Raw genomic sequence first — 27,500 nt, 5'->3', positions numbered from 1 at the left:
CATTTTTCAACTTTCTGCTAAGATATATGAGACTTTTTTGCAACGGAAATGCGGGGATTATGAAATCATGCAAGCCCCGCATATTTTGCACGGAAATCGGCAATTTATGCGGCGAAAGTGCGGCGTATTTGAAAGAATGCGCCCCCCCCCGCATAAATATGCAGACTTTGGCTGATTATGCATTGAATTATGAGATCACATAATCACGTTTTTCTGGAGGGACTGGACAAAAGAGCTGTGTGCGTGCGGCGCAGTCTCTGTTTTCTTTGTGCCCGCCATGCCCTCTAATCACTGCTGATAGACGGCCTTTTGTACAATCGGGCTGTAAACGGGTTTGGGCTTTTAAAAAGCTGTCAATCAAAATGTACTTGTCGGGCTCGGGCCGAATTCTGTCGGGCTCGAGCCGAACTTTTAAGGCCTGATTACAGCTCTAATTTTTCGAGAGGTGCACGTCCGGCTACAGCGTAGGGTCGGTATCTCCACGTACCTACGTACGTAGCCACGGAGTAGATTTAACACAGAAGCATAAATCACACTAAAGCATTACTGATGTTTGTGTGTTTATTTTTCCCAGCAGACACCACAGGACGAGGCGGCAGCGGTCCTGGACTTCCGAACCCTCAGATGTACGATGAAGTGTACTTCGACTCTGACTCCGAGGGCGAGGACGCGCCGAGTAAGCTACACGTTTCCCATGTATTACTTATTTAATGCAACGCGTAAAACAGGCCGCAGCCTTGAACGATGAAAGTAAATTTAAAGTCATAAGTAAGGACAGCTGTTGATGGGGCCAAATGTCGCTGTACAATTATTTGTCTCAGAAATAATTGCGGTTAACAATATACTTGTCTCATTCAGTCAAATTACTTTTCCAAACAAACTAAAGTTTAGAATGAATTCCAGGATACATATTTTGGTTATATATGTATATCACTGTCATGTGACCCAGATGCTGTAATAACACAAATACACAGCCTTTGAAGTCAACAACGCCTCTTTATTATCATATTATTATCTAGAGAGAGGGGAGGGAGGGGGAAGGAAGGGAGAGAGAAGGAAGGAAGGGAGAGAGAGAGAGAGAGGTAAGGGAGGGAGAGAGAGGGGAGAGAGAGAGGTAAGGGAGAGAGAGGAGGGAGAAGGAAGGAAGAGAGAGGGGAGGAGAGGGGAGAGAGAGGTGAGGGGGAGAGAAGGAAGAGAGAGGGGAGAGAGAGAGAGAGAGGTAAGGGAGGGAGAGAGGAGGGAGGGAGAGAGAGGAGAGAGAGAGGTAAGGGAGGGAGAGAGGAGAGAGAAGGAAGGGAGAGAGAGAGGAGAGGGAGAGAGAGAGGAGGGAGGAAGAGAGAGGGGAGGAGAGGGGAGAGAGAGAGGAGGGAGGGAGAAGGAAGGAAGAGAGAGGGGAGGAGAGGGGAGAGAGAGAGGTAAGGGAGAGAGAGGAGGGAGAGAGAGGTAAGGGAGGGAGAGGGGGAGAGAGGAGGGAGGGAGAAGGAAGGGAGAGAGAGGGGAGAGAGAGAGGTAAGGGAGGGAGAGAGAGAGGGGGAGAGAGGAGGGAGGGAGAAGGAAGGAAGAGAGAGGGGAGGAGAGAGAGATTTTTCAGATGTTGGCATTTTTTTACGTAAAATAATTGAAAATTAGACAATTGTATAATAATTGGTTCAGGCCGAGCTGTAAAGGTGGCGCCGAAATCACAACCAAACGACTTTAATCTCAGAGAATGAGAGCTTTTTTTTCTCGCAAATAATGTGACTTTATGCTCTCAGAGAATATTCAACTTTTGTTCTGTTTTTACAACTTTAATCTTGCGTCAGTTTTTGTGAAAACCTCTGCGTTTCCTCTGCAGGCAGCGCCGCTGGCGGGAGGCGGAGACAGCGCGTCATACTGACCAATGACGAGCTGCTGTACGACCCCGACAAGGACGACCGGGACCAGGCCTGGGTGGACGCCCGGAGGAGACGGTAAGACGCCCAGAAGGAGTCACTGTAACCATACTAACCACACAGTAACCATCTGCTTATCCTAGTCTCGCTTTGTCTGGCTAGTCCACACAGCATTCCTGGATGGGAGAAAAACCTGCTCTGGTTTATTGGCATTTCTATAAACCAATCACAATCATCGTGGGCGGTGCTAAGCGCCGGACGGAGCCACGGTGCCGCTGCAAAATAGTCTCAGGAAGGAACTTTTTTTAGTGGAACATGTGTACGTTCAAAAGTAGTTTTAGTCGTGCAACAGAAAACTCAGATTGGACAGATAGTCTAGCTAGCTGTCTGGATTTACCCTGCAGAGATCTGAGGAGCAGTGACCATAGTCCTCACAAATCCACCGGAGGTTAGAACGCCAACACAGAGACACAGGAAGGGGACGGACATCCGGCCGAAAAGAGGGACATCCTCTTCCGAATTTCCGACTGCACCTGAACAATCCCAGGAGTTTTTTCCTGACCAATAGCCGGCCCTCGTTAACCGATTATTAACAGTTAACCATGGGAGTCCCAGTTCACCTGTCTGGAAGGCTCAGGCATACTGTCAAAGTCAAAGCCAGTCTAGCCGGTGTCTACCTCCTATATACCTGATCACCCCTATATGTAGACTTCACCTGGTGGCTAAGGTTGCGTGGTACTTTCAAAACAAAAGCACTAGCAGATGCTTAAAATAATCAAAATAAAAATACTAACGATATAAACGAGCTTATGTAGCTGTATGATTCAAGCAAAACGGAAACTAAATAAATACATATTTAACTATTCAATATAACAAAAAAAATGAATAGCTCCAACAACAGCTTTGACATGAAATGGGAGAGAGAGGGGGAATGACATAGGGCTGAACGATTAATTGCATTTGCGATAATATCGCGATATGTTAAAATGCGATTTCCTAATCGCAAAGGCTGCGATTTGGTCACATGACTCGCGAGAGCAAATCAGTCTGCACTCCGCAGAGAAAGCATCAACTAGCACGCTAACGCTACGCCGTACCTTGAGCTGATTTCTGTCATTCAGACAACTCTGAGTTGTAGTTTAAAACTTTTACAGCCATTTTAATAAAATTAAGGGTTTTATTCGGGCTTGAGTCCATACATGCAGTTAATGGATACAGGCACGCAGAACTGAAGGCTCGGTTAGCAACGATTAGCTCTGATTAGCGGTTAGCTCTGGTTAGCAGTTAGCTCCGTTATAAATCTATGGAGTGGAGGAGCTGCCACTGAGAGGGGTAACAACCAGACTGATAAATGACGTTCGGGGAGCTTTCACAGCAGCGTGGCCGCCGTGTTTCAACAGTTTTATTAGTACAGTTAATCCCACGGCAAGAACACCAGCAACATGCTAACGTAACGATAGCCTCTCTGAACAAGAACACCAGCAACATGCTAACGTAACGATAGCCTCTCTGAACAAGAACACCAGCAACATGCTAACGTAACGATAGCCTCTCTGAACAAGAACACCAGCAACATGCTAACGTAACGATAGCCTCTCTGAACAAGAACACCAGCAACATGCTAACGTAACGATAGCCTCTCTGAACAAGAACACCAGCAACATGCTAACGTAACGATAGCCTCTCTGAACAAGAACACCAGCAACATGCTAACGTAACGATAGCCTCTCTGAACAAGAACACCAGTAACATGCTAACGTAACGATAGCCTCTCTGAACAAGAACACCAGCAACATGCTAACGTAACGATAGCCTCTCTGAACAAGAACACCAGCAACATGCTAACGTAACGATAGCCTCTCTGAACAAGAACACCAGCAACATGCTAACGTAACGATAGCCTCTCTGAACAAGAACACCAGCAACATGCTAACGTAACGATAGCCTCTCTGAACAAGAACACCAGCAACATGCTAACGTAACGATAGCCTCTCTGAACAAGAACACCAGCAACATGCTAACGTAACGATAGCCTCTCTGAACAAGAACACCAGCAACATGCTAACGTAACGATAGCCTCTCTGAACAAGAACACCAGCAACATGCTAACGTAACGATAGCCTCTCTGAACAAGAACACCAGCAACATGCTAACGTAACGATAGCCTCTCTGAACAAGAACACCAGCAACATGCTAACGTAACGATAGCCTCTCTGAACAAGTGCACACGGCAGCAAACAACTTCGCGAGGGGGAGGGGCTGGAGGCAGCTCCTCTCTGTGCACTGTAAAAAAAAATACACTGTTGTGTGTGTGTGTGTGTGTGTGTATATATACTATATTTTTACTTATTTGACTGTCTAGTATGTAATTGTGTGTTGTTCATACTATAAAATGATTTATTGTTTGTCTTTCTTGAATAATACAGAAGACAAAGAGCTTAAAAAAAAATTGAATCGCAATCGCAATATTTGGGAAAAAAATCGCAATTAGATTATTTTCAAAAATCGTTCAGCCCTAGAATGACATGCAGCAAAGGGCCGCAGGTCGGAACCAAACCCACGGCCACTGCACACGGGGCGCACGCTGCACCGGGTGAGCTACCGAGGCGCCCCGATGTTCCGTGCATTGTGGTTGACTCTTTCCTGGAACTGCTTGCGCGACCGACACCGAGTCCACAGCAGCCCACTGCGTTTGTCTGAGTTCGCCTCAACCGCGCCGAGGTTGTCCGCTGTGCATGTGTGCGTCTGCCTGGCGTGCTCTGTGTGCGTAGGGCGGCCGATTTAACCCGCCAGTCCTCACTAATATAGCGGCGTGTGTCACATAGCTCTTCGCTTCATGAGCATCGTCCAGCAGAGAGCCACGAGCAGAAAACAACAACACCTTTAAACGCAAACTTACCAGTGCAAAGTTAGCACAAGAGAGTAAAAAAAATCGATTTTAAAGCCTATTTCAGTGTTTCCCGTAGCTTTGAGGAAGACGTAGGTGCGTGTATTTGGCGGGGGGGAGGGGGGGGGGGGTTTAGGCGTCCTTCCTCGAGAAAATGTTATGTTTTCTCACGTTAAAAAACATGCAATTTCCCCGTACATTGTGTGGCTCTTTGTGGGTTTTTGCATCTCTTTGTCAACTTCGTCAACTTTAGTTTTTCTGGGTCATAATTTAAAGTTAAAACCTCCAGACACTTTTGTCACTTTTCTCGAAGTTCTTTGTCAATTTTCTTGGACATTTTTGTTGTTGTTTTGACCAAGTTTTTGAAGCTTTTTCTGACATTTTTTGTCACTTTTTGACATTTTCTCACTATTCCCAAAGTCCACTTTTTCCAATGTCTTTGTCTATATTTTTCTGCATTTTTGTTGTTATTTTTTCCTGACATTTCTCTCACTTTTTTCAGTGTTCTTTAATAATAAAAAAAAATCTTAAATGCTATAAAATTAAATAAAACACCCAAATTCAATTAAATAGTTAACTGGTCAGTTATTTAACTTGTGAAGAACATTGTATGGAAACATCCACATTACTTATTTTGACAATTTGGTTGAAGGAAACCCAAATTTCTGATATAGAAACTTTTTGAAAATGGGTCAGATTTGACCCAGAGGACAACAGGAGGGATAACTGATCTCATAATTAAACAGTAACATCCTCCTCCTGGTGTCTTCCTGTGCAGGTACGAGGTCAGAAAGTGGCCCGCTGCGGGGTCTCGGTCGCAGCCTCGGACGTCCCAGAGTTTACCGAGCAGCGACGCCGTCCTCAACTGTCCCGCCTGCATGACCACGCTCTGCCTGGACTGTCAGAGGTGAGGCTTCACAGCAACAAGAGTCACGGTTTAGACATCTAGGAAGAACCCAAGGCACTCTTCTTTAACTACAACTATTTAAAATGCCTTTCATACATCTGGCACATTCTCACTTACTTACTGACTTACTTATTATAAAATCTATCTACTTACTTACTATAAATAAATATCTACTTACTATAAAATCTATCTATTTACCTACTCTTACTTAATATAAAATCTACCTACTTACTTACTTTCTATAAAATCTACTTACTATAAAATCTACCTACTTACTTACTTACTATAAAATCTACCTACTTACTTACTTACTATAAAATCTACCTACTTACTTACCTACTTACTTACTATAAAATCTACTGACTTACTATAAAATATACCTACTGACTTACTTACTATAAAATATACCTACTTACTTACCTACCTACTTACTTACTTACTATAAAATATACTTACTTTCTATAAAATCTACTTACTTTTTGTAAAATCTACCTACTTACTTACTATAAATAAATATCTACTTACTATAAAATCTATCTATTTACCTACTTACTTACTTTCTATAAAATCTACTTACTATAAAATCTACCTACTTACTTACTTACTATAAAATCTACCTACTTACTTACTTACTATAAAATCTACTGACTTACTATAAAATATACCTACTGACTTACTTACCTACTTACTTACTTACTATAAAATCTACTGACTTACTATAAAATCTATCTATTTACCTACTTACTTACTTAATATAAAATCTACCTACTTACTTACTTACTTACTTTCTATAAAATCTACTTACTATAAAATCTACCTACTTACTTACTATAAAATCTACCTACTTACTTACTATAAAATATACCTACTTACTTACTTACCTACTTACTTACTTACTATAAAATCTACTTACTTTCTATAAAATCTACCTACTACTTACTTTCTATAAAATCTACTGACTTACTATAAAATCTACCTACTTACTTACCTACTTACTGTACTTACCTACTTACTTACTTACTTATTTACTTACTTTCTATAAAATCTACTGACTTACTATAAATTCTACCTACTTACTTAATTACTATTAAATCCATTTGCCTACCTATCTATTTATCTATATCCATATATATGTTTTTTTTGTGTCCACTCAGGCATGAAAAGTACCGGACGCAGTATCGAGCCATGTTCGTCATGAACTGCGCGGTGAAGAAAGACGAGGTGTTGCGCTACAAAACGCAGCAGGAGGTGAAACCGAAGAACAACAAGAGGAAGAGGCGGTCGGGACAGACAACAGAAACGCCCATGGACGTGACTCCGGACCCGGCGCCGGCTGGGATGGACGCCGACGAGGTTTACCACCCGGTCCAGTGCACCGAGTGCTCCACGGAGGTGGCCGTGTTCGATAAAGACGAGGTCTACCACTTCTTCAACATCCTGGCCAGCCACTGCTGAGACACACAGGCAGGCTCTGAAATTAACTGTTTGACTCACTGGCCAAGCTGGCAGACCGATGAGAAAGTTCAGCGGCCAAGCATCTTTTTTTATCCAGCCAAAATAATAAATTGGGTTTTCTTTGTAACATCACAACACTTTCTGTGTGGGGTTGCAAGTCCTGCTGGTCCATCCTCTGGTTTTAACGTGCTTTCTTTTGGAAAGCTGGCTGCCAAAATCTCCACATACTGGCTAATTAATTAGTGGTGGCTGGCGTTCCAAAGCGGACTAAAAACAGACTTAAAATGGACTAAAAAACTGACTAAAATCTGACTAAAACCTGACTAAAAAACTGACTAAAAACTGACTGAAAACTTCCCTCACAATCCTACCTACAGCACCTTTAAATAGCTCACAAACACTGGAATTTGACACCGAAACTCCACTTGTTGCAGCTGTGATGGTCAGTACTCAACTGAATACACAGAAGCTCGAATTTAGGGGCTGATACAGATGTTAAAATTTGAGAATTACAACGGTTGGATAGCGATATATCGGCTGGTACCCATTTCTTTTCTTACATACATACTCAAACATTTTGATAAAGCTTCCCGGTGACACTTTACCTCCTCTTTTAGCATTCATAATCAGGATATACATATTGAATAAATGGTTAATAACACTGTAATGTATATTTTAAGAATTGTGAACAAGATGTACTGAGAGGGAAACTTTACTGTTGCAAATAAACTCATCAGTGCTTTCTGTTGGACAAACGATGAACGGAGACATTTTATAAATTAACATGGTTGACATTTCTGTCCTCAGATTTCTTCTAATTTAACGGCGATACTGACATACAGCAGCTGCGAGAAGCTAACATCGGCCTATTTATGTTTTTAAGAACACGTATACTATATTATGGATGCACCGAATCCAGATTTTTGGGGTTCGGCCGAATACCGAATCCACTGGTTGAGATTCTGCTGAATCCTCGTCCCATCCTCAGTCCATGAACACAGTAAACTCATTAATGAAGTAAACAGTGACTGTCCTTCCTTTGCCGTACCTGAAGTTGCTGCATTCTGGCTGCTGTCTGTAGATTCCTTCATCACAACTTGTAGTCTTTCAGATGTTTCCTACCAGATGTTGTAACAGCGGTGATGTTGTGTATAGTTTAGGGTCCTCGCCACCACCAGACTAATCTGCATTGCAGATTGAACATGTAGCTGGACTTGAATGCCCTTCTTTTGACTGAAAGTTCTGCCAAACTACACTTTTTCTGCTCACCAGTTCCATTTCCACTTCCTCACAGCCTGCTGCATTGAACGCTCCACCTACGTAAACACCTTCCCGTAATCAACGCCGCCGTCATTACGGCGACCAGCGTAGCGCGCGGAGTGCAAGCGTAGGTTTCGGTTCAGTGGGAAAAAATTCTAAGGTTAGGCAGAAACCCAACCCCGTCAAAAAGCCCAATATTCAGCCCAATCCTGGATTCGGTGCATCCCTAATACTACATATGGTTTAGTTGTTTTTTTTAACCAATATCACTATCATTTGTGGGGGTTTTTAACACTTTGTTTTCACGAATTTTCCAAAACAATACGTTGACATAATGTATCATCCCAAGTAATAAAAATAAACAGGAAGATGAGTAATATTAGGTATAAAAAAACCCCAAAAGACAGCATCATCTGAAACAGACAGATCACAAAAATAGAAAACAAAAAAGGACCAAAAGCAAAGTTCTGTTAGATCTGAATTATCAGTCAGTATTTGTTAGTAGAATCACTTCATTGTTGTTTCTTCATGAGACATTTAAAACACAAAATAGCAATGTATGAAAATGTAAACACAAAGAAAATGAAAATATAGCGTAGTAATTGTGTTGAAAGTATGAAAGGAAGTAGGGAGGAAAGAGATGACCAATTATATAAAACTAGTTTCATATAAATAACAATGTTGTACACAGAATAACAGTTTTCTCAAACTTGATCAGAACTTTATTTTGAAATTTTTATTTTTTAATATTTTATTTAAATTTAGTAACAATGGCCAATAATATAAAACTATTTTCATTACAAATAAAACAATGTTGTACACAGAATAACGGTGTTCTCAAACTCGGTCAGTACTTTATTTTGAAATTGTTCTTATTTTGCATTTTATTTAAATTTACTATGCATTACAATGTTAAAAAAAAAAAAAACTAATACATCACTTATTGTCAAGTAGATACAAATAAACAGAGATAAACATAAAACATGCCAGGGAGTCAGCAAAGAATAGAAAATAAATGAACTGACAAAATTAAATAGGAAGCGCAATCTTAATTTTAATTGTCTTAATATATAGCACTGCCTTTCTTTAAACATTAAAGAGAGGTTTTACTTTTATGAATGTTAAAAAACTTTGCAAGATATAGTATCGTTTTCTAGCATAATTTCAAAGTTACAGATAATATTGTGAAATCTACAAATATACTCTACTATATTTACTGCACTTTATTTTGAAATCCGGATGTTGGAACTCCCTGGGCTGCGTCGGCGTCAGAGCCGTACGCCCGAACACGGAGTTGTGATTGGCTGAAAACGATTCCCTTGTTATTAAAGGTCAGAAGCCACCAGAAAATATCCTACCCCCAGGGGAGTGCAAATACACCTGTACTGTTCAACATCATGATAAATTATATGTTCTCAAACTTAGATTTATACAGCAAATCTAATTTAAAAATGACATGATGTTACACACTCCTGTACACTAGGGGGCGCTATGCACCTAAAAGTTGTTTGCAATCCGCCATTAAATACGAGAAAGGGAAGAAGGAAAATATCCTACTATCACGTAGAAAGAGAAATAAGTTGGTAAAAGTGAAGTTGGAGTTGGAACAATGGCCCTGGGTGACTGTTGGAAGCAGTTATCCTGGTTTTACTACCAGTATCTTCTGGTGACGGCGCTGTACATGCTGGAGCCCTGGGAGAGGACGGTGTTCAGTATCCTTTTCCGTGTGAAACTAGCAAGCTAATGTAGCTAACTTTAGCTAGAACGTCAGCAGAGCTAACATCGTTTCGCCCGAAAACACAACGTTAACGTTTCTAATGGATTTAACGTATTTAAGTTGTGATGTGAATATCAGTTAAGGTATTTTACAAATCCATAGGGGTATGTGGCAAATTCGGCATACATAAATAGTACAGTTCAATTGTTGTTTTTGTTGAAATGAGAATGTTTGCCAGTCGCTAACGTGTTTCAAGACAAATTCTTTACAAAACAGAACAACGTATTTATTTTGTATTAATGCCGAATTCATGGGCTGCCCATAATGTTTTAGAAAAAGTGTCACATTTTGTTCCATAAGGAAGTTGTATTTACCTAAATAGCCAATGAATGACGGATCGTCAAACGCACATAAATGTAAAGGGACCCTGGCGTGATTGACTGAAGTATTTGGCGGAAGAGAACAAAAAAACTCGTATTTGTAATAACAATAACGTTGTGTTTTGAGTGCCGAGTTACAGACTCTGAGCTAATGGATTAGAAAATGTCTCAAACTTTATTGTACTACTCTCGTACCTTTACCTACACGTAATAACGCGTTAAAGAGGTAGAATTGCCAACGGAGTTCAGCATGTTTTTGTAAAAGAGGGGCGTTTAGGCTAAGCTAACTGCAGCCGTTAGGGGCCGTTAGGGAGCTTCTTATCCACAGGCAGCTGACTCACACATGATGGTTACAGCATGTTTCTAGTTATATCTTAGATAACAGCAGCTCAACCTAAATTGAACAAGTGTATTGTGTTAATGGTGTTATGGCTGCACTTGGCTTGAGTACCAATACCAAAATATAGACATTTTCAATGGAATTCCATTGCTAGGCAACAGCCTGGCCCCTTGTTAACTAACTGCCATTTAAAATAGTTTTACAACTGTTAAATACTTTAAGAAACTTGATTTTTATTTGACATAAAGGGTGTTTTTTGGCTCATCATCAGGCCCCAAAACTTTGGGCTCTCTTTACTTGTGATGGGAAGTTGTCATGTTGAGCAAAAAAAAACAAAAACATAAAAACTAGGACAGACGTCAACTACGACTCCCAAGGTGCATTTCGGTAAGAAGGTCTGGAGTGTTTCTAAATGTCTCCGGTTTAGGGGCTCGGAAACACCAGAGCAGGGGGAATGAGAGGGGGAAAAGCCAGAGCAGGGGGAATGAGAGGGGGAAACGCCAGAGCAGGGGGAATGAGAGGGGGAAAAGCCAGAGCAGGGGGAATGAGAGGGGGAAACGCCAGAGCAGGGGGAATGAGAGGGGGAAAAGCCAGAGCAGGGGGAATGAGAGGGGGAAATGCCAGAGCAGGTGGAATGAGAGGGGGAAAAGCCAGAGCAGGGGGAATGAGAGGGGGAAAAGCCAGAGCAGGGGGAATGAGAGGGGGGAAAAGCCAGAGCAGGGGGAATGAGAGGGGGAAAAGCCAGAGCAGGGGGAATGAGAGGGGGAAATGCCAGAGCAGGGGGAATGAGAGGGGTAAACGCCAGAGCGGGAGTAATGAGAGGGGGAAACGCCAGAGCAGGGGGAATGAGAGGGGGAAACGCCGGAGCAGGTGGAATGAGAGGGGGAAAAGCCAGAGCAGGGGGAATGAGAGGGGGAAACGCCAGAGCAGGTGGAATGAGAGGGAGAAAAGCCAGAGCAGGGGGAATGAGAGGGGGAAATGCCAGAGCAGGGGGAATGAGAGGGGGAAAAGCCAGAGCAGGGGGAATGAGAGGGGGGAAAAGCCAGAGCAGGGGGAATGAGAGGGGGAAACGCCAGAGCAGGGGGAATGAGAGGGGGAAAAGCCAGAGCAGGGGGAATGAGAGGGGGAAATGCCAGAGCAGGGGGAATGAGAGGGGGAAACGCCAGAGCAGGGGGAATGAGAGGGGGAAACGCCGGAGCAGGTGGAATGAGAGGGGGAAACGCCGGAGCAGGGGGAATGAGAGGGGGAAACGCCAGAGCAGGGGGAATGAGAGGGGGAAACGCCGGAGCAGGGGGAATGAATGAAAAAGGAATGAATTCCTTTTTTAAACCAAAACGTAGCGATGTAAATGTAGCCTGAAATATCCCTAATGGAATATTGAATCAAATCAAATCGGGACATGGTATATGACCCAGCCCTGTACTGTATACAGATTTACGGTAACCAAGTTACTCCGGTGCATGTAAATGTGTAAAATAACCTGCGTAACCTAATTCCCCAGAGTAACCTGAGTGCGTATGAACGTATCGAATGTCCTAGTGTCTCCTGATAATCCACAGAACACAATGTCAACAGCTATCACTGGAACTACTCCCATTTTAAAGCAGCCATATTATGCTCATTTTCAGGTTCATAATTGTATTTTAAGGTTGTACCAGAATAGGTTTACATGGTTTAGTTTTCAAAAAACACCATATTGTTGTTGTACTGCACCGCTCTCTCTCACTGCTGCAGATCCTCTTTTCAGCTGGTCTCTGTTTTAGCTACAGAGTGAGACCTCTTTTCTTCTTCTTCTTCTGTACTATCTTTGATTGCACTTGCACATGTGCAGTAGCACAGATGTAGATCATGTCAGCTAGCTAGCTCCATAGACAGTAAAAGAAAGGCTGTTTCTACAACTTCGGTCAGTTACAAGGCAGGATTAGCTGGGAGACTTCTAAATGAGGGCGCACATGGAAGTAGTTCTTTTGTAGATTATGGTGAACTTGTGTGTGTTGTAGCAGTGCTTTGCTATTGAGAACGAGGTAGCATGCTAGCGTTAGCATTAGCGTTAGCATGCTAACGCTAGCTATGAGCTAATGGTTGCGGTTAACCTGCTCGTTTCGACTTGTGACGTCACAAGCCGTGCCGATTTTGACCAGCTCACCCAGAGACTGAAGGCAGGACACATTCAGAAACTGTATCTCACTCTAAACAGCATGGATGTTATTTTTTCAAAGTTTGTATGTGTGTGGAAGCACCAGAGACACAACATAACACCCCAAATCCCAGAAAAAGTGATTTTTTTTCATAATATGGGCACTTTAAAAGTGATATTCAACGCTCATTTTCAGGTTCATACTTGTACTTTGTGTTTCTACTAAAACATGTTTACATACTCGTCATCATCATTGTGTGTTTATGTAGCTACTCGCATCTGGGACTTTATATCTGGCCCTTTAAAAAACAAACTAGCAAACACATTCTGAAAACGAAGGCTATGTTCACACTTGGTGTCTTTTTTTTGGCCAGGGAAAAGTTGACTAGGGCGCTTTTGTAGTATTGTATAAGTGGCAAACTAATAAACAGTTAGACTACAAACCGACAGCTTTCGTTGTAAATTGTTTGTAAAACATGGCTATTAGCAGGGTAGCATGCTGTAGTTGTGTAAAACAGCGCGGAGGACGAGAGCAGCAGACGTTAGCTACCTTGTGTCGGGTTCGCTCCGTGGAACGGATGAGTAGACTGGATGTTTTCTACAGAGATGCTATAGCAGCATGTGCGCAGCTTAAAATGATCCCAAACTTTCCGTCGTTTTCTCTCGCCTGTCTCTTCTCTTAGAGAGAAGACACACCAGCCTGATAATCGGGCGTCTGACCGTCTGGCGAGGTCCGTGACTCGAGTCTGTTCGGTGTGTTCCGTGCCGTCGTCCGTCTGAGGAGCCGTCGGCCTTCATTTTGGCCGACCTGACATGTTCAGTCAGAGACAGGGCAGTCGGGACTCACCCGGAAACGGGGAGCGGATGAGCCTCTCAAAATCTGACGAAAATCTTTTAAACTGACCTTTGTTGATCTGAAATGAAGACAGATTCAGCAACTGCACGGCCTATTTCTCTCTTCAAATGTTTTCAGAAACACGTTTCGGTGAACTATTTTAGTCCAATATGAGATCGGATTCTGAACGAGCCGCCATGACAGTCTGGCTGTGAATTTCCGGAGAAAAAAAGACCCAGGTGACGCGTTCGTCCAATCAGCTGCCGGTTTTCATTTTCTGGGAAATAATCAGACTGTTAATGGAAACAATACAGAGCAGCGCCGCCTGCTGCTATGGAGACGTATTACGTTTCGCGCACGCGCAGAGCGTACGCTCAGGTCGGCGTCGCCTCAGTGTGTTCTGAGGCATTTTTTGGACCTTGGAGACTCGACTGATCAGTTCGACTGACTTTACTGCCGACGGTCGGCCGTCTGGTTGGTGTGTCAGGGCCCTTAGACCCTCACTATTTTCCGTCAGCCTGTTGTGCGCCGGTAATAATCCTCCGTGCGGAAACACAGTGAGCCGTACACCGTTAGTTACATTGATTTAACGAAGCTTCGAGGCGAAAATTTTGCTTCGACGATTTTTTGTAATGGAATTTTTCGAGTTATTCGAGGAATCGTTTCAGCCCTAGTGCTAACGTTAGATAAAACAAACCGAGGGTCCTGTACACGGAGCAACTGTCATTGGTCGCCTGTCAAAAAAGACAGCCGACAGAGTGCTGCAGAAAAGAAGTCGGCTGTGGCGTTTTGAAAAGGTGCTCAGGACTTTTTTGGAAACACTGTTTACTCTGTAGGATTATAACGTAAAACAGACGCTGGCAGCTTAAAAAAAAGACGCCAAGTGTGAACATGGGCTAAACCTTTTTAAAACTAGCAAACACTCTGAGAACTAACTCAAACTAAAATGAAATCTACAACTAATTCCAAACTTTTATAACCTTGGTCTTGACAAATGAACTGGTTGTTGTTTCTTCAGCCTCCTGCGACACACACACACACACACACACACACACACACACACACACACACACACACACACACACACACACACAGACACATAGATAGACACACACATAGACAGACACACACACACACACACACAGAGACACACACACACACACACATAGACAGACACACACATAGACACACACACACACACACACACAGAGACAGACAGACACACACACACACACACACAGACACACAGATATAGACTCACACACAGACACACATAGACACACACACACACACACACACACATACATACACATAGACACACACACGCACACGCACACACACTCACACACACAGAGACACAGACACATAGATAGACACACACACACACACACACAGAGACAGACAGACACATACACGCACAGACACACAGATATAGACTCACACACAGACACGCATAGACACATAGACACACACACATACATACACATAGACACACAGACACACACACACACACACGCACACACACTCACACACACAGAGACACACATACACACATAGACACACACACACACACACATACACGCACACACACACAGACACAGACACACAGATATAGACTCACACACACAGACACGCATAGACACATAAATAGACTCACACACACAGAGACACACGCACACACACACAGAGACACACAGATATAGACTCGCACACACACACACACACTCTCTGTCAGTATATTTCAGGCTTCCTGGTGTAATAAAGTGAACTCTCCTCCTGCTGTTCCTCCTTAACCCTCCGCTCCAGACTCCCTGCTGATCTCGGTGGCCGGCATGGCCGTTTACACCGGCTACGTCTTCATGCCGCAGCACATCATGGCTATCCTGCACTACTTCGAAGTCGTCCAATGACACGACGGCGCCGTCCATCCGCCCGCACCAGAGGTCCCAGCCTCTCCATCTGTCTGTCCGTCTGTCTACCTGCCGCCATTTCCAACCACGTCGAGGCAGAACTTCACTCCTCCCCCCCCCCCCCCAAAAAAGCTAACTCCATATCAACAGTCAAAGTTTCCGGCATCGTGCTTGAGGTCATGTTGGACGATCTTATTCCCTGGGACGGCTTCTTTCCTCACTGAGATATTTTGCAGTGGTGTAATCTAACGTATTGTAGGGGGTATACTGTACTGTATATTGGCCAGAATCTGCCTTTGGGGGGAGAGGGGGGGGCATATCATAGTGGGGGGGGTCTGGGTGTCCTCCCCCAGGGAAGTTTTGAGCATCAACGACTTAATTTCCTGTATTCGGATTCACTTTTATGCACCAATTTACGGTGGAAATACCTTTTTATTTAGCCTATGTGAAGTAGAAAAACGCACATGACAATTCAAAATATATATAAAATATAATAGAAAGTATGTCGTTATGTGTCATTGGGCATTTTTAAGTGGGTATGTGGAAATCCTGGAGCTTTCTTAGTGGGTATACTGCGTTTACCAGCGTATCACGTAGACTACACCACTGGATATTTGGGATTGTGGACAGCGTTTTGGGCTCCGGAGAACGGGTGCCGCTTGGTTTCCTTTCACGTGTTTTTATTTTAATCAAGCGCACCTTACTGTGTTTTTTTTTTTTTTTTTTGGAAAATGTGTGATTATACGGATGTCTGGTTGTGTGGACTGATTGGACTGTTTTAATTTTTTTATTCCATTTATCTATCTATATATCCAAATAGTAATTTAATTTAAAGCCCTGGATTGGATTGTTCCATGTTTTATTCCATTTAGGACATGAAGCCAACGTCCTCTGAGAGATTTATGCAGGAAACGCAGCGGTGGCAACTGATGGACTAAATATATTGTCCTTTTACTCCATTTTTTTATGAGCCAAATATGATTTATTAGAGCAGGATCAGAGCTCTGAATGACGCCTGATTGTCAAAGTGGGCGAAAGCTGCTGTTAAAGGAACAACTTTAGCCATTTTAGGAGAGGGTGAGAGCAGTGGTGTAGTCTAATGTATTGTAGTGGGTATACTGTACTGTATATGTGGGCCAGAATCTGCCTTTTGGGAGGGGCATATCACAGTGGGGGGTCTGGGTGTCCTCCCCCAGGGAAGTTGTGAGCATCAACGACTTCATTTCCTCTATTCGGATTCACTTTTATGCACCAATTTACGGTGGAAATACCTTTTAATTTAGCCTATGTGAAGAAGAAAAACACATGACAATTCAAAATGTATATAAAATATAATGGAAACTATGTTGTTGTGGGTCATTGGGCATTTTTAAGTGGGTATATGGAAATCCTGGAGCTTTCTTAGTGGGTATACTGCGTATACCTGCGTATCACGTAGACTACACCACTGGGTGACAGAGGCAGAGTGCAGAACAGTCTGCGAAGGAGTGGAAAAGTCTGGCGTGGTAAGAGCATACCAGCCTGAGAAGTGTCTAGGTAGGTCTGGGTATCGTAATCGCGTGACTTCGATACCTGTTCCTAAACGGTACTTTTTTTATACCAATTTAAAAAAAAGTACTGTAGCTGTTGTTACAGCAACACAAGACGCTCTCGGCTAACCTGACTCCAGATGGATCGCTTCTCATTTGCTCGGCATATCCATCTGGGAACTTTCCGTTGGAGAACTTTTGGGAAGGAGCGAAAATACTGGTTAGCTGATTGGATAAACCATCTGTCTATCACCACCTATGTTGGTGATAGACGGGCCAAATCAACCAATCAGATCAACGATATATCAAACTCTTGCCGAAACCTGTCGGGAGAAGAGCAAAGACGTCTTTTCCTCTGAGAAAAGCCTCCAGTGCCGTTTTTTTGCTCTTCTTTCAATGAAGGAATACTTTCTAATTCGGATCAAACTTGCGCGATAGCTACACTCATCTCATCCGTGGAAGCCGCCACGCTGTTTAGACTGAACAGTCGCTTCTCGTTGCGTCACACCTAAACCCGCCTCCAAACCAACACTGATTGGTCGGTCGTTTGGCGAACGGCTCCAAAAATCTGTCTCAAGATGCCAGACTGATCTGCAAGTGGAAAACTGGAGCTCGCCAGATCAGGACGCTCTCACCAGGCTAGCTCTCGGCTGCTTTTTGGAACCAAAACGCTGCCAGGTTGTTGGTTATTTCACTACGAAAGCGCCGTAGTCAACTTTTTCCTGTCAAAAAAGACGCCAAGTGTGAACATAGATAGCCTAAATGTTGAAAGTTCTCAGGTCATCTCACCTTAAAGCACACGGCCTTAACAGTTTGTACATAAATTATAAAATGTTTATTAAGTTCCATTTTTATATAATCGTTGTACTGCTACCGGTATCCCTTTTACAAAATTGTGATTATTCTTCCCTGCAAAATTATGCATTTCTCTTTTTAATTTTGTGTATATGATCTTGTATACATATTTGTAAAGTTTTGTAGTCGGATGAGTTGGCGAATATGTGAACTACTGATGCTAAACTCTGCTCTATAACTCTGGAATCATTAAAGGGATTTCAAACTACGACCAAGCAGCATGTTTTATATCAAGATACTCTGACTTACTTGTTTTGTCTTGCTCTAACTCAGGGATTTTCAAACTCTGTGTGTGTGGATCACTATTTGTAATCAAGAATTTTCGCGGACCACCTCATAATACACATATTAAAATATGTCTACAAACAGTCCTACCTGAATTAATCCGCACCTCTTAATTAATAGGCCTACTAGCACTAAAACTATAACTGGTCATCTCATCAGTACCACAGGCTCGTTAAAAGAAAGTTTACTGCACACAACGGCTGCCACGTATTTATTTATTTATTTACTAAAGCGCCAGAGGGCATAATCAGGTTAATTTGAACAACAGGCTTAGTATTAAATATATACAGTAATAACAACACTTGGATATAGTCAAAATTTCAAAACCTTTGGTGATTTTAGGGGATTATTAATCTTCTAGTTTGGACCTGAATGTCACGGCCGAGCACCACTAGCCTGTTTTAGTAATCACACAATAACTTGACAATTTAATTTAAATTTAAATTGCATGTCAATATACATATTCTTATATGTCCTGGTAAAATGAAGGTTAAAAAACTATTATTTTGTATTTTATATTTTTCAGTGGCCGTGGTTTCCTTGGGGATTTGAATATTTTCTAAATATTTAGCTTTAGGTAACAAAAGTCCTTCAAGATCATGCACAAGTAAGTTAAAAACTGTCGTCTTTTTATTTATTTTTTGTTCATTCTAATAAACAGTGAAAAGCCTCTAAAAGTTTTTAATGTAGGCAGTTATAATGTGTTAAACAGGATGCATCTATACTATATAAATCTATATATATCTATATATCTATATAGATATATATAGATATATATATATCTCTCTCTCTATATATATATATATATATATATATCTATATATATATATCTATATATATATATATATATATATATATATATCTATATATATAGAGAGAGAGATATATACTATCTATACTATAATGACCTTCATCCGACACTAGATGGGAGTGTTTCTTCACATAGGCTATTATAAATGTGTGTGTGTGTGTCCGTGTGGATGTGTGTCTGTGTGTGTGTGTGTGTGTGTGTGTCCGTGTGGATGTGTGTCTGTGTGTGTGTGTGTGTGTCCATGTGGATGTGTGTCTGTGTGTGTGTGTGTGTGTCCGTGTGGATGTGTGTCTGTGTGTGTGTGTGTGTCCATGTGGATGTGTGTCTGTGTGTGTGTGTCCGTCTGTGTGTGTGTGTGTGTGTGTGTCCATGTGGATGTGTGTCTGTGTGCGTGTGTGTGTATGTGTATGTGTGTGTCCATGTGTATGTGTGTCTGTGTGTGTGTGTGTGTGTGTGTGTGTGTGTGTGTGAGTGTCCGTGTGTGTGTGTGTCCGTGTGTGTGTGTGTGTGTGTGTGTGTGTGTGTGTGTGTATGTGTATGTGTGTGTCCATGTGTATGTGTGTCTGTGTGTGTGTGTGTGTGTGTGTGCGTGTGTGAGTGTGTGTGTGTCCGTGCGTGTGTGTGTCCGTGTGTGTGTGTGTGTGTGTGTGTGTCCATGTGTATGTGTGTCCGTGTGTGTGTGTGTGTGCGTGTGTGTGTGTGTGTGTGTGTGTCCATGTGTGTGTGTCTGTGTGTGTGTGTGTGTGTGTGTGTGAGTGTGTGTGTCCGTGTGTGTGTGTGTCCGTGTGTGTGTGTGTGTGTGTGTGTCCATGTGGATGTGTGTCTGTGTGTGTGTGTGTGTGTGTGTGTGTGTATGTGTGTGTCCATGTGTATGTGTGTCTGTGTGTGTGTGTGTGTGTGTGTCCATGTGTATGTGTGTCTGTGTGTGTGTGTGTGTGTGTGTCCATGTGTATGTGTGTGTGTGTGTGTGTGTGTGTGTGTGTGTGTGTGTGTGTGTGTGTGTGTGTGTACACACACATGGACACAACGAGATGTTTTTATGTTGTGTTTTGGCATGCAGATTGTCGGGTTGTTTACATTATTTTGGCCTCACCCTTTTTTGCATGAACTTGAATAAACCACGCTGAACATCACGTCCCCCGTGCTGCTGCAGAGGCCTTCAATTCTGCAGGGAAAATAGATTACTGATTGTGATTTTTAAAGTCAGCCATCTTAAAGTGATGATAATCAGCAGCGGTGTAAGAAGTATTCAGATCCTTTACTGCAGTAAAAGTACTAATACCACACTGTCAATATACTCTGTAACAAGTAAAAGTCTGTCTCTCCTCTCATTGTAGTGTGTGTAAAGGATCCAACCAGCTGTGTGTTTAATGGTCTGATCATCTCAGCTGGACTTGTAGCCGTTATATTGTTGGTTAGTTTACTTTAGAATCAAACATCAGATTATATAAACTACATGTGCTCTGTGTGCAGTAATCTTAATGTGTAAAGTAACTAGTAACTAAAGCTGTAACAGATGAATGTAGTGGAGTAAAAAGTACAATATTTCTCTCTGAGAGTTCCGGTTATGACACGCAACTGAGCGGAGGTGTGGGGCTAGGCTCCGGCGGAATTAATATATTTCTGCTTTTAATATCTAAATTGAGCTATTTCTGACCCAAAATATTTGACAGGCCTAAGATACATTACACACAATGTCGAAAGGCCGAGGAAAAGGCCAACCTAGAGACGATAAAAAGACGGACTTTGAAACTCTGCACGGAGGTGACGTGGAAGATCAGGTAACGGGCGAGATGCCATTTCAAGAGGAGGCTAGCCGCATTGAAAGCCAGATCTTGTCAGCCATACAATCCCTGAGGAATGACTTCTCGACACAGCTACATGAAGTAGTTTCATCCAACCGAGAGATTAAAGAAGCCATAGGAACTTTTTCTGAAAGACTCTTAGAAGCAGAAACCCGCATTAGCACAGCGGAGGACCAGCTAGCTACGCTAACGACCCGGGCCGACTCCACACAGAAAATTGTCCAGAAACTTACCTCACAGATTGAAGAGTTAGAAAACCGACAACGCCGTTCAAACCTGAGACTGGTTGGATTACCTGAAGGGTCGGAGAATGGAGATGCGTGTGCATTCTTAATGACATGGCTACCCAAGGCCCTCGACATGGAAGCAGCAGGACAACCGTTAACCATCGAGCAAGCCTACAGGCTGGGGAAAATGCCACAGCCGACACAAGCTCAACGGGGGTCGGATGGAGCACGGCCACGGATTCTCATCGTGAAATTCCTGACATATCGAGACAGAGATCGAGTTATGAAGGCAGCGCGTCGGAAAGGTGAAATCATAGTGGAGCGGAGCCGGGTTATGTTCTTCCCGGATCTCTCCACTGAAGTCCTGAAAGACAGAGAAAACTCTTTGATGGAGTGAAGCAAAGCCTGCGCTTAATGTGTAAGGAGTATGGATTTATGTTCCCGGCTAAATTGCGAATTCTACACAACAAAACTTGGCACTACTTCACCTCTGCAGCCCAAGCTGAAGACTTCATCCGACAGCTTGAGAAGGCGAACATCAATCATAACGCTCCTCAAGGGTCATCAGCTGAAGAGCGGTAAGTAGGCCTATCAGAGAACTTTGAATAAGTGGCAAAATAGTTATACCTATGCTGCTCTCTCAGAGACTGTTATGATAAGCTGTAAAAGAGGGTTTAATATTATGGATGGCTTACTTTATCTGGGTTACTGTCCACTCGTGTAGGCTACTGTAACTAACTAAAGATTCTAAACATACGGGGTCACAAACCAACATTATAATTTGAATTTGAATTTTTCACCAGCATTTACATGCATTCGTCGGAACATGTCCAACCTAATGTCCTTTTATTTTATTTTATTTTCATTTTGCTGGTTGCTATTCTGTTCCTCTAGAGGACCAGGCTTCAGTCTAATTGGGATCCAGTCAAGGGGAGGGAGGGGAGATGTGCGTGTTTATCCGCACAGGGTCTAGGTTAGGCCTATTTTGCTATTGCCTCATTTGGGAGAGGCCCCTGTTAATTCTTGTTCTGTTTGTTTGTTCTGAAGGCACACTGTTCTTTTTCTTACAAGGCATGGTTAAAAAAGGTGATTGCATACAAGCTTAGTTTACTGACTTCACCATGAGCGGTGACACTACAATAAATATTATTTCATGGAACGTTAGGGGTCTTAGGAAGATAGTGAAATTAAAACAAGTAATATCTAGATTGAAGCAACTAAACACGCAGACAGCTTTTATTCAAGAGACCCATTTGCTTTCCACCGAATATGTTCCTTTAAAAAGGAGGTGGTCAGGTCAGGTCATATCTGCCTCATTCTCCTCTCAAGCAAGAGGGGTAGCAATACTTATACACTCATCTGTCCCACTACGGGTTTACAATACCATACAAGACACTGCAGGGAGATTTGTTATCGTCCAAGGCTATATATATATATACGGTCCTAACAATGATGATATGCAGTTTTACAATAACCTGTTTCTAACTTTCTCAACACTACGTGGTCATATTTGTGTGGCGGGAGACTTTAATTGTACTCTCAACCCAACACTGGATAAGTCAACAGGTGTGGACACCTCACATATGCAGAGTAGAAAGATAATACAGCACTTTATGGGCGAGTTAAATCTCTGTGATATTTGGAGACCTTCAGACGGGAATATTCATGTCACTCTGCTGTCCATAATTCTTACTCCCGCATAGACTACTTCCTAATTTCTAAGCCTATGATACCCAATGTGAATGACACAATGTATAAAAGTATTGTTATTTCAGATCATGCATTACTACTTGTCAATTACACTGTTAAGACAGCTACTAAAGGTCCAACCATGTGGCGATTAAGCCCACGATGGCTACATGATAATGAGTTCTTCAAATTTGTTGGGACCAATATTGATACCTATTTTGAAGTGAATACTACTCAAACATCAGCGTCTACGAGGTGGGAGGCTTTTAAGGCTTATATACGAGGGCAAATGATCAGTTATACAAGCAGCATCTCTAATAAACATCGTCTAAAACTGATAGAGTTAGAAAAAAATATCAAAGACCTTGAGATGGAAATTAGCCTTAATGACACAAAAGAGACTAGACAAAAACTGGTAATTCTATGGGCACAGTATAATGAATTATCCACAGATAAGCAGGGAAACTTTGGGCCTGGTGTTTAAAATCAGTGCGGAATTGAAAGATCAATCTTAGAAATTGAGTCAAAGGAAGGGATAACAATTACTAATCCACAAGAAATTAATAGTTCTTTCCAGTCATTCTATTCTAAATTGTATACGTCTGAAAATCCAGCCACATCTTACGCACTCCACAACTTCCTAGGTCAGATAGAAATGCCGGTCCTATCCGAGAACGCCAAAAAGGAGCTCAACTCCCCAATTGTAGTGTCTGAACTGTCAGAGGCCATAAACAGTATGAAGGGAGGGAAAGCACCAGGCCCTGACGGTATTCCTATCGAAATATATAAAAAATTTAAGGACATGCTGTTAGTCCTCTTGCTGAACATGTATGAAGAATCATTTGTAAAGGGTGAACTGCCATCATCATTACGGAACGCACTTATAACCTTAATATTAAAACCAGGAAAGCCCTCCACAAAGTGTGACTCCTATCGTCCCATTTCTTTAATCAACGATGATGCAAAAATAATAGCAAAAGTTCTTGCTAGAAGGTTAGAAAAACACTTGCCAACTATTGTTGCTCTGGATCAAAACGCTTTTATTAAAGAAAGGCAGGGCTCTCACAATATCCGTAGGCTGATGAATATTATATATGCCAAGAAAGAAACACCTGATACGGCTGTGATAGGGCTTGATGCGGAAAAAGCCTTCGATAGGGTCGAGCATGAATACCTATGGGAAGTGCTTAACCGTTTTGGAATAGGCAGCTACTTCCTTAGTTAGATTAAAATCTTATATTACGATTCGGCTTCAGTAATGACCAACTATAGGGTTTCAGATCAGTTCTCTCTTTCCAGAGGTACAAGACAGGGATGTCCTCTGTCCCCTCTTCTTTTCATACTGGCCATTGAACCTTTAGCAATCGCGATTAGAAGCAACAGTGGGATAACTGGTATCAAAATTAATAATATTGAAAATAAAATAGGATTATTTGCCGATGACATAGTTCTATTTCTGACAGATTTGAAACAATCTATACCCACTCTGTTAAATTTAATAAGAATGTATGGCAGCTTCTCAGGTTATAAGGTTAATGCTTCTAAGTCTACAATCCTTTTTCTGAAAAGAACTGAGAGATTGTGTCCTCGAGGGGTGGGAATCTTTTACCATCTCACGATTCAATTCGATTCCGATTCTTGAGGCCACGATTCGATTCAAAATCGATTTTCGATTCAAAAAGATTTTCGATTCAAAACGATTCGATTTTATCCATAATGATTTCTAATCGGGTTTCTGATCATGACCTACTCTCATCTGCTTTGCTATACAGAATGACAAACGGAGACATTAAAGTGTCTTTTTCACATTTATTAAGTTCAATTCTCAGGGAAGTGCCTTTTATCAAAAACATTGTCTGGTTCTCAATTGCTACTCATTAGTAGCTAGCTATAAAATAAGCTGGAACAAAAATAAAGTGCTTCTTCATAATACAAAATGGTTGAAAATAGATGCATTTCCCAGGAAAGTTGCAGTTTACCACAAATATCATGTAGAACATAACCGGTGAAGACAAAAAAACATCAATATTTCTCAGTCAGACTCAGTAACTTAAAGAATAATAGTGAGTGTGAGTGTGCAGATGTCACTTCCAGATTTTCTGACCTGGGGGGAGAGCAGCGCGGCACAAATAGCAGGCTGCTGCTCTAGGAATCGTTCTATCATGTCCAGCGCGCTGTTCCAGCGTGTAGCGACATCCGTTTTCTACTAATTATAATCCTGTGGTCGAGTCAGTAGTAGAATCTATTAACAGATGGAAATCTTTACCACTCTCTATGATTGGACGTATTAATGTCCTGAAGATGAATATTCTCCCTAGGTTCCTGTATCTTTTTCAATCGATCCCACTAGCTCCCCCTCTTAATTTCTTTGTTAAAATAAAACAACTTTTCCGTAATTACATTTGGAACAGTAGACGCTCAAGACTGCGTATGACCCTGTTGTACTTACCATACGACAGAGGTGGGTTAAAGCTCCCTTTCCTCCAGGGATACTATTGGGCGGCCCAACTAAGAGCAGCCTCATATTGGTTTGAACACCAATCACCGCTACACTGGATAAGGATGGAGGAAATCACAACTTCTAAAATCCCCTTATACCTCTACCTTTATTCAGCAAACTTATCCACTCTGAAAAAACACACTGCAAACCCCTTTTGTTAAAAACACACTGATAGTATGGCATGAGGTGTTAAGGTACCTTGGGGACAATGCTCCTTTATCACAATTCTCACCTATCTGGGGGAACAGAAGCTTCACACCAGGTACTAATGACCTCTGTTTTAAGCTATGGGCAGACAGAGGTATCAGTAAAATCTCAGATCTGTATGAGAATGATACTCTTTTAAATTTTAATGAGATTAAGCAAAAGTTTAGTATTGATTCTAAACATTTTTTCAAGTATCTTCAGATAAGGAGCTTCTTAACAAAGACACAGAACTCTGTAAATCTTCCCTGTCTAAATTCTTTAGAAAAGACAGTTCTGAACCATAATGGATCAGCTGGACTACCGTATTTTCCGGACTATAAGTCACACTTTTTTTCATACTTTGGCTGGTCCTGCGACTTATAGTCAGGTGCGACTTATATATCAAAATATATATATAATTTAACATGTTTTTAAATGTTATTTCATACTGAAAACATTACCATCTACAGCCGCGAGAGGCGCTCTAGGCTTGTGACAACTATATGCTGCTCCTAAAGACAACTGAGAAAGAAAAGAAAATCTTATTCTGCAGATTACAAACTGCAGGTAGTAAAATACGCAGCCGAAAACGGTAATCGAGCAGCACAAAGAAAGTTTGGAGTGAGCGAGAAACTTGCGAGGGACTGGCGAAAAGGTTAGTCTTACTGCAATGAAGGAAACAAAGAAAGCTAATCGGCTAATCGGCTAATCGCGGGCTGAAAGCAAGATGGCCAGAGCTGGAGGAACGAGTCCACAGATGGGTGCTTGAACAGCGTCCTGCTGGGAGAGGCTCGTCAACGCTGCAGTTACGTCCCCACGCCCTGGTAGTTGTTCTGTGTGCTACTGTGTAGTTGAATAACTGTTAATGTGTTACGTTAACATACCGGACACCTACCGTATTCAGCCCCTTGTTCTGTGTGCTGTTGTGTAGTTGAATAACTTGCCTTTCCTGTTCTTGGTCTTGGATTTTGTGAAATAAATTTCTAAATAAATGCGACTTATAGTCCAGTGCGACTTATATATGTTTTTTTCCTCTTCATGACGCATTTTTTGACTGATGCGACTTATACTCCGGAGCGACTTATAGTCCGGAAAATACAGTAATCACAAAATTCTATCAGATCATCATAGCTGCATCAAAAGAATCCTCAGAGGATAAAAGATTAGCATGGTGTTCAGATCTTACGGAAGGAATCACTGTAGAAGAATGGCAGGATATATGTTTTCAGGGCCAAATACAAACAATAAATACAAGGTTCAAGCTCCTCCAGTATAAATGGGTGATGAGAACATACATTACCCCAGAGTTGCTTCATCGCATCCACCCTAATACACCGGACACTTGTGTCAAGTGCGGTATACAGAAGGGTAGTTTGTTCCACTGCCTCTGGGAATGCACCCTCATTCAAGAATTTTGGAAAGAGATAATTGCAATTGTATCTATGTTTATTAATGAACAACTTCCATTGTGTCCCAAACTTTGTATTTTTGGATGTTTCCCAGCTAGCTGTACACTAAGCAATAGCAGGAAACAGATGGTTATATTTTGTCTCCTTGAAGCTAAACATAAAATTGCCCTGTCATGGAAATCGGTTCACCGACCAAGCAAGCAAAGATGGATTGAAGGGCTACTGCAATGCCTTGCCCTAGAGAAGCTTACATATGTTGTTAAAGGGAAATATAACACCTTTGTTAAGATTTGGGGTTAATTTATGCAATTTCTGGAGGGGGGGGATTTCATTGCAGCTTTGTAGTCTACTGTCTCTAAACATTTATTTATTTATTTATTTTTTATGTCCATCTGTGCATGTACACGTTTGTCACTCTTTAGAATTATTATTTTATTTTATTTTATTTTATTTTATTTTATTTATTAAGTTATTTTATTTTCCTTACGCCATGATGGGAGTCAGG

At 41.9% G+C, this 27,500-nt stretch overlaps 2 protein-coding genes across 3 annotated transcripts in view; both read left to right on the top strand.

The window, feature by feature from the left end:
• Positions 1-7,399, top strand: part of LOC116063568 (e2f-associated phosphoprotein) — a 10,084-nt gene extending 2,685 nt beyond the window's left edge. The window contains exons 3-6 of one of the 2 annotated variants that reach the window (XM_031318555.2): positions 578-676; positions 1,835-1,949; positions 5,537-5,665; positions 6,820-7,399. In XM_031318555.2, the coding sequence (XP_031174415.1) occupies positions 578-676; positions 1,835-1,949; positions 5,537-5,665; positions 6,820-7,120 (644 nt within the window). In that variant the 3' untranslated portion in view covers positions 7,121-7,399. Of the gene's footprint in view, positions 1-574; positions 677-1,834; positions 1,950-5,536; positions 5,666-6,819 lie in introns of both variants that reach the window. The other variant, XM_031318554.2, reaches the window with a different exon arrangement.
• Positions 7,400-9,889: 2,490 nt separating this feature from the next.
• sptssa (serine palmitoyltransferase, small subunit A) lies at positions 9,890-15,953 on the top strand. Its single transcript, XM_031318556.2, has 2 exons — positions 9,890-10,092; positions 15,596-15,953. Exons 1-2 carry the CDS (start codon positions 9,990-9,992, stop codon positions 15,697-15,699), a joined length of 207 nt encoding a protein of 68 aa, XP_031174416.1. The 5' UTR covers positions 9,890-9,989; the 3' UTR covers positions 15,700-15,953.
• The last annotated feature ends 11,547 nt before the right edge of the window (positions 15,954-27,500 follow it).

Source organism: Sander lucioperca, chromosome 18 (assembly GCF_008315115.2).
Source record: "Sander lucioperca isolate FBNREF2018 chromosome 18, SLUC_FBN_1.2, whole genome shotgun sequence".
In the NCBI taxonomy this organism is placed as follows: domain Eukaryota; kingdom Metazoa; phylum Chordata; class Actinopteri; order Perciformes; family Percidae; genus Sander; species Sander lucioperca.
This window is presented reverse-complemented; position numbering and strand designations above follow the sequence as displayed.